A 9,553-nucleotide genomic window follows, 5' to 3' on the forward strand; every position below is an offset into this window, starting at 1 on the left:
AGTTTAAAATATGTAGATAGTTCCATTTGGATTTGGGATTTGGTTCTATTCATTTCTCAGTTTTTAATCCCAAATTGATCAAATTTATATGACACTGTACAAAATAACTAAAAAACTCTATAATGATTAATATTTCTGAATACTTAAAAATATCACAAAATGATAAATTTACAATAAAAATTCACAACAACTAAATCATAAATAAAGTATAATAACAGTATATATAAAATCACAAATTTGGGCATTTGGGATTTAGAGAGATTCTAAATAGTTTTACCGAGTCTGAATAACAGTTTTTGTTGGATGTACTCTAAATACTTGGATTAAGAATTTCCAAGCTTCTATATGTATGTATGGGTAAAGCTTCAATTAGGTTTTTATTTAGAACTTTTTTTATCTCTCTTGTCGAAATTTTTGCATTTGGATGAAATGTAGACTATGTACATCTAAATATATATGTAGGAACATGGCCTCCAGGTTTGGTTTGGCTCTTGAAGAAATAGTTAGGATACTCTTTCATTATGTTATTTTGTTTTGTTTTCTAGATTTCAAATACATCTGCAATGAAAAATACACCAAATGTAGCAGCCTTTTGTTTGAATATAATTTCACATTAAAATATAGGTGAATTGCATCCGAACCCTTTGTTTTTCTCTCTCTCAGAATCATATAATTATGGGCCACTATACTCTTCTTTTATTGCCCATTCAAGGCCCAACTAGAATGACCGCCATATGTACATCTTAAATGCCGATAATAGCCTTCTCATTTTCCTCCTGACTTGTCCGTGTTGGGGGTAACGTAAAATTACAGTAATGTCCTTGCCAGATCGTGCCGTCCTTTCCCTGTTGGCCGACATCTTCTTATCCTTCGACGGAGCCATCCTCGGCGTAACCCTAGCTTTCGGCGCCGTTCGTGCTGCTTCCAAGTACGCCTCCGCCTCCGCCGCCTTGAATAAGATCAAAGACTCCCCCGAAGTCTCCGTCTCCGACCTCCGATCACTGATTCCGCCGTCTGATGGCGAGAGTAGCCCTGGTAATCAGCGTGTCGTGGTGGTTCGCGGAACCGTCGAACCTAAAGTCACCGGCGATGGGAGTCACAAGAACAACAACGACAATAACGTGCTAATCTCTCAAGAGACTGGAGAGAAAGCTCTTATCATCCATAGAACTCAAACTGTACGTTTATATATAGAAAGGCTTAAGCTTTTGGTGCTTGCTTAGAACAGCGTCTGTAGAGGAAGCATTCTAGTGTCAATCCGTTTTGTTACTCTATAAAGGCTTAACCTTTGGTGCTGCTTGGAACAAAGACTGTAGAAAGAAATGTAGAGGAAGCATTCTAATGTCAAGTTGAACTCAAACTGTACGTTTACATATAGAAAGGCTTAACCTTTGACGCTGCTTAGAACAGAGACTGTATAACGAATTGTGGAGGAAGCATTCTAATCTAATTATGATCTCTTTACAGTATATATATAGTGGATGGAAGAGCTCTAACTTTAGGTTTACATATAATATCATATAACTTTGCATTATGTTGCTCTATAAAGGCTTAACCTTTGGTGCTTGCTTAGAAGAGAGACTGCATAACGAATTGTATATCTCATAGTGGAAGCATTCTAATGTGTATCTGTTTTTCAATTTGATGTCTTTGCAGTATATGTATAGTGGATGGAAGACTCTGTTTCATTTGTCAAGTGGTCACCGGTTTCTTTTGGAAAGATCTTTGCCCAAACAAGGAGCTGACTTTATGAGAATGGTGAGCTTTTGGCTCTATCTATGTTCATCAAACTAGTTTTGACATCGTGCGCCTGTGTGCAGGTCCCGTTTGTTATTGTGGATAAGAACCAATGGTCGCAGTCTAGTTTCCTCGTTGTTAACATGGATGGTGCAAGGCAGCCTCTCCCTCTTACCACTGTGTATAATCGTCTGCAGCCTATTAATTCATCTCCCTATTCCTTTCTTCAAGCCTTATTCTTCCCTGAGTATCCTGTGAGTAATCTATATTCGAAAACATTTCCGCTTCTTGAAGATTTCCTCCCCTAAATTTGTGATCTTCTTTCTTCCAAGGTTGGTATGCTTGATGTAGAGAAGATCTTACCACCTGGGAGAGACTTAACAGCTCTTGGTATCTGTAGTTTTAACAATGGAGTTCCTGAAATCAAGTCTTGCCAAGATCTTCCCTATTTCTTGTGAGATCACTACTTCTTCTTTCTCAGTCTGTTAAGCTCTCTTGCTGTTCATCTATTAATCTTTTTGAATGATCTTTGCAGATCAGATATGACTAAGGACAAGATGATAATGGACCTTACGGAGACTACCAGTGTATTATTCTGGGGCGGTGTTATCTTGGGATGTTTGTCTGTTGGCATACTTGGCTTTGCTGCTGTCAGGTACTTGGCTAATGAGACACAGATAGTTTTTGGGTTTAGACAGTGTTTTGATTCGAAATCTGTTTACTGTCTTTTACCTTCAGGGCCTGGAATAGATGGAAACTAAGGAGAGAACTGCTACAGAGACGACCAGATCAACACATGGTCGATGATGAGACAGAAGAAGATGCTGATGAGATTCCAGATGGAGAATTGTGTGTGATCTGTGTGACAAGAAGGAGAATCCCTGCCTTCATTCCCTGTGGACATGTTGTATGTTGCAGATACTGCGCCTTAACAGTGGAACGAGGGCTGAACCCTAAGTGTCCTGTTTGTCTCCAGGCCATTAGAGGATCTATGCGCATATACTACTCTTGATGAATGCTAATCTTTACCTCATTTGTGTATATGTAAATCTCAGAGAATCAGAAAATGTTGAAAATAACAAAATAGTTTGACAAAGTTCTTCAATTTAGAGTGAGATTGCAGATGATGTAAACAGAGTTTTGCAATAACAATTTTATAGCCAAGGATGACTTCCCTTCTTCTCAGATGTCTCAAGTCCCTGACATGAGAGCTGATACATGGTGTGTTGATGGGTACCCTGAGAATCTGAACGGTGTGTTTGATGAATCTTGAAGCTTCTTTGTATTGAGGAAACGCCCACCGGAGCCTCTAGCTCTCTTCAAAGCATGAAGATGGCGAGACTCATGAAGGTAAGGCTGCAAAAAAATAACAAACTCTGTAACTCATTAAAGATCTTTGGTGTTTTAAGCAAGAGGGAAAGTGTAAAGGTTCATACTTTACGGCTCTTGATGAGTTTATTCCGAGCTTCAAGCTTAGCACGATGCTTCCTACGACGTAGAATGGCGTGGTACTGTTTAGCATTGACGAATATTGGTTCGTTCTCTTGAATGTTATGAGGCAATGGCACCCTTGAAGAAACCAAACCCATCATTTCTAAACGCGACAGCGCCTGCAAGCAAAAAACTTTCCCAATATAAACCAACCAACGCCACTACTTTGTCCAAGGACAAAGCTTTACAGTATCTTACCTTTGGTTGAGATGCATATTCAGGAGCCAAGAAACTACTGAAATGTGGTGTTTCAGGACATTGAGGAGGCCAAGATGCTAGACCAGAAGCAGGAGGAAACACAGAATCTTGTGAGACCATCGACGAGGTGGTTGTATAACTTTCAATACCCTTTCCCTGGTTCTCCATGTAACCTGCATCAACCAAAAATATTCAGCGGTTTTTGTTCGGTAATAAGACTCAAATGTTCAAAACAGTTTACATTCTACAAAGCTAGCAACTTCACAGCCACCGCCTGATTCTCCAGTAGATTGCGTTGAGGAAGAATCTTGATCTTGCAGCTGCAAACCTGATTGTGTAGACATCATCATCATGTCCTTTGTCAAGCTGAAAGATTGAGATCCTTGAATGTTTGGGTTTGTTGGCATTGAATCTTTCCTTTGGAACACTTGCATTGTCTTCTTGATAAGCTAGTGTGTCCAAACCAAGCAAAAGTCTAGTCAAGTGTCACTTTTGTCATGATCCAAATGACTTAACAAATCTATACTAAAGTCCAGATTCCAACTGCTCAATGACATGAAAGATTCAAACTTTTTGAAAACCCAATTTTGGTTAAACAGAATGATTCACTAAAACTTGCATAGAAAGCATAACATGCAAACCCCAAATCTCTGAGGGTGAATATAAAAGAAGAGCTTTTTAAAGAGAGTGGACAGAGAAACTATATTGAAAGATTTTTAACTCAATCAAATCTCTGAGTATAAAATATCTTTGAACTTACTGATCCAATCAAACAGAGACAAAAATGGGCATGGATATAGCAAAGAGAGAGAGAGACCTTTGGTGTTTGGATTTGGTAAAAGATGGAGAGATAGAGAAGTTAAGTAACAAGTTTCAGATGATGATGATGATGCATGTCTCCTTCCTCAAAACATGGCTGTTTCTTCTCTATCTATCTTCCTCTGTCTCTGCAGTCTGCACATATGTGTTTTATTGGCTATGGATTAAAAGTTAAAAGACTAAACCTGACTCTTTTCACCTTTTTATGTGTCTATTCTTTTTTCCTTTTTAATCTCCCCCACAAATATCATTTTATAGACAAAAGCTTAGATATATATTTAATTTGTTGTTTCCAATTCAGAATTTTTGTAAAATTAACAACTTCATCTGTGGTAAACTTTGCTTATCTAATGTTCAGAAAAATTAAATTTGCTTCTCTTTTTATTTATTTATTTTGTCTATAATTTAAATTTTAGTGTATTTTAAATTTAAACACATCATACATCACTATTTCATTTAATTAATTTGTGACGCTTTTAATTTTAAAACTATATAGGATTATATTAATAATAGTAATAAAATATAACAGATATGGATATAATTATTTTTATGACTAGGAGATTTTATATAATTTTACGATGCATATATTTAGACAAAAAAAAGATAAAAATAAGAGGTGATAATATAGCTAATATAATGTTAAATGAAAAAAAAAATTGAAAAGCATATATGAAACCCTTTTTCATTATTCACCATAATTTTATTCTTTATTATATCTTAGCTAATGTTTTTTACCAGCGGTTAGAATATATGTTGGTTAAACATATTTGAAATTCAAGACTATAATGCCTAAATTATAGTCACCTTTGTTTATTTATTTATTTAATTATTTATTTATTTATTTATTTATTTTATATAAAAGTTCAATTTTAATGAAAACAAATTAAGCATGTCAGACAACATTTTTTACAATGTATTAAGTTGCAACGCGTATACAATTTTAGTTAGAGAAATATATATATATATAAAGATATATGTAACAGAAAAAGATCTAGTAAATGTAGATATAGGTTTAGTTATACAATGTGTATAATTATATATGACAAAAAATTATATAAAAATTTATAGGTGATTATACAATGAAGATAATGTTAAGAAAAAATGATTTTCCGTTTTGGGAAAAGGGTTCTAAGGTCCACAAAAGGAAAATATGAGTTTTTATTCGAAGTCTCTCTGATGTGTACGTTAAGAATGCTCAATTGAGAGTTAAAATTCAAGAAGCAAATAGGATTGAGTGGGACAGACGAACCTGTATTCCTATATATTGTTGAATGTTTAGTTACGATAAATCAGTTGGATAACACAGCAAAAGGAATGTAATATTGTTGAATGTTTAGTTACGGTAAATCAGTGGGTAACACAGCAAAAGGAATGTAGTTGAGACTCTTCTTTTACCTTATCTAAGTGAATAGATGATTTACATTTCTTCCTCTCTAAATGTCATTTTATTTTGATGGCCTCTCTTCGGCCAACCTCTATTGGATTCTCTATTTTAAAAGAGATTCTTCATGCTTGGGCTTTCCGAATTTTGGGATAGTGGTATTCACGGGCGGATGTAGGAAGGTATTTAGTTGGAGGCACATACATTATTGTTACGCGGAAACTTGATCGTACGAACTCTCTCTCCCTCTATCTCTCTCGTTTGTATTTCGCAAGAAAGAAAACAACAATGACATGAGAGTTTTGTTTACCCAGTGCGATGTGCAGAGACTAGAATCGATCCAGCAAATCCACTAGATCACAACTTGAGCTCTCGATACAAGATGCTTTCTCCGAGAAGACGACTCGCACACACTTCACCGCATACCTATTACAATCTAACAACTCTGCTTTATCCTTTTATATCTCAAGGATGGACAAACCGGATTAAACCAAGACTCTAACTAACTCAATTACTCCAAACCGGATAACATAACCGAATTAGCTCGAACCTTCAGTATTCTGCAGTGTTTACAAGATGCATTGTTCAGTATAAAGATATCAATACTCAACAATCTCCACCTTAGCTGAAATACTGCAACTCTTGAAACTTCAAACTCCACCTTCACTGCAAGTCATGATCTCTTCCCATGGATTCACCTTCTAGATTTACACCTCTAGCTAGTGCCATATGATGTTTTGTCCGAGGAAGATTTTCACATGCTTCATGAAGTACAAAATCACACTTGGAGTCTATGCAATTGTAAACATCATCACCATAAACTGGAAGTACACATGCTAGACATCGTTTATTTTCATCGTACAATATGCCAGTGGTCCACTTTTCAAACCTCATGTGATGCGAATGGCTGAAATGTTGTAAACTGGTAGATTCGGGTTTATTATGGGCTTCCAACTCAAAACCAATTGGTAATTAGTGGATTGACCCTAACCCTTTATATATTACTTAATATCCCATTGATTGTCCAATGTGGGATACATTTCACTTAATACCCCTCATCGAGATGATGGCTCTTATCGGCCAGAAATCTCGGAACACAGTTATACTCGGTCGAGCGAGTCAATTACGACCTATATACCCGGTCGGGTAGGGTTAATATTAATTAAGGGTTTAACTTATTAGGATCTGGGCTCTGATACCATGTTAGATTCGGGTTAATTATGGGCTTCCAACTTAAAACCAATTGGTGATTAGTGGATTGGCTCTAACCCTTTATATATTACTTAATGTCCCTTAGAATTCCCGATGTGGGATATTGATGTCTTGAGATTTTACATGATTTACTTGCCATTTTCATACTCATTTGAATCACTTAGAATGCATTTAGAGTCAAATTTGGTGCATAGCATATGCATGTGTGGTATTGTAGGTTTAGTGAGGCTAAGTTGGAGATATGAAGGTTTGGGCAAGAAAAATGGACTTGATGGAATTGAGTAGATGAGATGGAGTGAAGCTGATGCAGCGCGGGCATGAACTGCGGTCTCAAACCGTCCGCGGAATATGATCCGAGAGACCCAGCCCGTGGGGACAAACCGCGGCCTAGCTCCGCGGCCTTAAGCTGTCCGCGGTGATGGATGCGCCAAGCGACGCGGACGACGGACGCGGGTCAAGCCAAGCCGCGGAATTTGACCAGAGGCATCGTGTTCTGAAGCGTGTACCGCGGCCGTGTAACGCGTCTGGGAGCCGTCCGTGGTGAAGGACGAGACAAGCGACGCGGGCGTGTACCGCGGACTGAGGCCATCCGCGGCCGATACCGAAACTGACTTGTCCACTTGTTTTTCGGGTCAAACCCGGGCTTGTCGGGTTGACCCGGTTCGAGTTTTAAACATCTATAAGCACCTTCAAGACTTATTCTGAGGATATATCTTGTTTTTCCAGAAAAAGAACACAAAAACTCTACCAAGAGAAAAGCTTGAATCTTTAGTATCTTTTCTTCTTATTTTCTTGTATTTGTTTGATTGATCACCAATCATGATTAACACCAAATCATCTTTGATTCTTGGGTTTATCATGAAGAGTAGTGAGTAGTTACCCTTGGATTCATGGGTTAAGGAAGATTAGGGTGATTAAGTGTAGATCTAGGGTGTTTTGTTGTAGATCCTTCTTATTCCTTGCTAGTAGAGTGATCTAAATGCTATTTTAGAGTAGGCCTCTCTAAAGTTGAGCTCTAGACATTTCATACCTGAAAAGTGTTGATGAAATGTCTGATCCAACTCTCCTAAGCTTTTAACACTCTTTACCAAAGAGATTTGTTGTTAAAGGTGTTAAAATGGCTATTAGACTTGATTTTAATGATTGCTTAGATGATATTCAACCAAAGAGATTTGATGCTTGAGTTATCTTGGTGAATGAACATCCATCTAGAGATAGAGTTTGTTTAGGAGTGTGTCTAAGCCTAAGGTTGATAGATTGATTGAAAGGTACCACCTTTAGATTGAAACTTGATCACCCAAGGTCAATTCCCTTAGCCCATGGGTTCTCCCATCTCATAAAACAAAAGAAAGTTTGTTATTATTTGCTTTTTAGTAGTATTTTAGACCAAAAACATCTTATCACTTGATTGCACTTAGATTAAGTATGAACTTGTATTCTCTTTGATTCAAAATGCTTAGAAATGGATTGACATCTTAAGTACTACTTTGATTTGAAACATTGGACCCGAGAAAAGTCCATTTCAAATTTGGCGCCGTTGCCAATTCTAAGTTATTTTGACATTGAGATTTGGTCCTTACTTGAGACTAAGTCTTACTTTTATTATATCTAGTTACTGATACTCTATCCTAGCCATTTTGTATCTCAGGTGCATGAACTTGAGGAGCAGAGGCCCAACAAACCTAGTTCCACCAGTTGAAGACATTAAAGCACTTGAAAGGCAGATCGCAAGGAGAAGAAGAGAAGAAGAGCAACAGGCTCACCTAGACAGATTGGGATTTATGATGGAACAACATCAGAATCAGCCTCAAGAAGGAGAGGCCATTGGCCAAGGAGCTGCAAACCTTCGGCCACAACACCCACAACGACAAACTAGAGCCATTGGCACCTATGATCAGCCTAATATCCATGGGAACAGGATGGGCATTAGAGCACCAGCTGTGGAGAACAACAACTTTGAGATCAAATCTGGTTTGATCAACATGATAGAGAACAACAAGTTTCATGGTCTTGCTTTGGAAGATCCACTTGATCATGTGGACAGATTTGACAAGTATTGTGGTTTGTCCAAAACCAATGGTGTTTCTGAAGATGCTTTCAAGCTACGATTGTTTCCATTCTCATTGGGAGACAAAACTCACACATGGGAGAAGAACATCTCAAGTGACTCTATCACCACTTGGGATGAATGTAAGAAAGCTTTCCTCACCAAGTTCTTCTCTACTTCAAGGACTGCCAAGCTAAGGAATGAAATATATGGATTTCAACAAAAGAATCTTGAAAGCTTTGGGGAAGCATATGAGAGGTTCAGAAGCTACTTAAACAGATGTCCACACCATGGCTTCACCAAAGAGAGCCTGCTTAGTACTTTCTACAGAGGTGTCCTACCAAAGTATAGAAGCCGGCTTGATACCGCCAGCAATGGATTCTTCCTAGGATGAAATGAAACAGAGGCCGAGGAACTTGTAGAGAACATGGTTCAGAGTGATTCAGTCTACAATGATGAGCATGATAGGAGCAACAGAGGCAGTGGGGGTGATGACTCCAACACAAAGAGAGAGTTGAAGGCTTTACAAGACAAGATGGATCTACTTCTTATGGACAGAGCCAAACAAGAGAAAGTGAACTATGTTGGTGACCAGAAACAAGAAGAGGTAGCTGTTCTTAATGAAGTTGATGGTCTAGAAGGTCAAGAAGAGTTGTGCTTTGTAAATG

The 9,553-nt window shown here is 37.8% G+C and overlaps 2 protein-coding genes and 1 non-coding gene across 4 annotated transcripts; 1 reads left to right on the forward strand and 2 right to left on the reverse strand.

The window, feature by feature from the left end:
- The first annotated feature begins 762 nt into the window (after positions 1-762).
- Positions 763-2,901, forward strand: LOC106377332 (E3 ubiquitin-protein ligase SPL2). The gene is made up of 6 exons (XM_013817542.3): positions 763-1,178; positions 1,657-1,758; positions 1,821-1,991; positions 2,070-2,191; positions 2,273-2,392; positions 2,476-2,901. The coding sequence occupies exons 1-6, from the start codon at positions 816-818 to the stop codon at positions 2,747-2,749; spliced, it is 1,152 nt and encodes a 383-aa protein (XP_013672996.2). The 5' UTR covers positions 763-815; the 3' UTR covers positions 2,750-2,901.
- Positions 2,795-4,690, reverse strand: LOC106377333 (nuclear transcription factor Y subunit A-5-like). 2 transcript variants are annotated; one of them, XM_048751449.1, is made up of 5 exons: positions 4,187-4,690; positions 3,668-3,875; positions 3,427-3,599; positions 3,174-3,347; positions 2,795-3,093 (listed from the first exon to the last, which is right to left on the reverse strand). In XM_048751449.1, the coding sequence occupies exons 2-5, from the start codon at positions 3,858-3,860 to the stop codon at positions 2,929-2,931; spliced, it is 705 nt and encodes a 234-aa protein (XP_048607406.1). In that variant the 5' UTR covers positions 3,861-3,875; positions 4,187-4,690; the 3' UTR covers positions 2,795-2,928. The 2 variants fall into 2 exon arrangements, with proteins under 2 accessions (XP_048607406.1, XP_048607405.1); XM_048751448.1 differs by having other exon boundaries at positions 4,244-4,683.
- A 4,385-nt stretch (positions 4,691-9,075) lies between these two features.
- LOC125584722 lies at positions 9,076-9,182 on the reverse strand. Its single transcript, XR_007321631.1, has one exon. It is a non-coding gene; the product is annotated as a small nucleolar RNA R71 (small nucleolar RNA).
- Between the last annotated feature and the right edge of the window lie 371 nt (positions 9,183-9,553).

This window comes from Brassica napus, chromosome C3 (genome assembly GCF_020379485.1).
Source record: "Brassica napus cultivar Da-Ae chromosome C3, Da-Ae, whole genome shotgun sequence".
Taxonomy (NCBI): domain Eukaryota; kingdom Viridiplantae; phylum Streptophyta; class Magnoliopsida; order Brassicales; family Brassicaceae; genus Brassica; species Brassica napus.

Bases quoted from the DNA above. Each gene is read 5' to 3' on its own strand.
- LOC106377332 (XM_013817542.3), top strand. From the start codon at position 816: ATGTCCTTGCCAGATCGTGCCGTCCTTTCCCTGTTGGCCGACATCTTC. The intron at 1,179-1,656 runs GTACGTTTATAT...ATGTCTTTGCAG, and splicing joins TCATCCATAGAACTCAAACT to TATATGTATAGTGGATGGAA. The intron at 1,759-1,820 runs GTGAGCTTTTGG...GCCTGTGTGCAG, and splicing joins GAGCTGACTTTATGAGAATG to GTCCCGTTTGTTATTGTGGA.
- LOC106377333 (XM_048751449.1), bottom strand. From the start codon at position 3,860: ATGCAAGTGTTCCAAAGGAAAGATTCAATGCCAACAAACCCAAACATT. The intron at 3,600-3,667 runs GTAAACTGTTTT...TGGTTGATGCAG, and splicing joins AGTTGCTAGCTTTGTAGAAT to GTTACATGGAGAACCAGGGA. The intron at 3,094-3,173 runs GTATGAACCTTT...ATTTTTTTGCAG, and splicing joins AACTCATCAAGAGCCGTAAA to CCTTACCTTCATGAGTCTCG.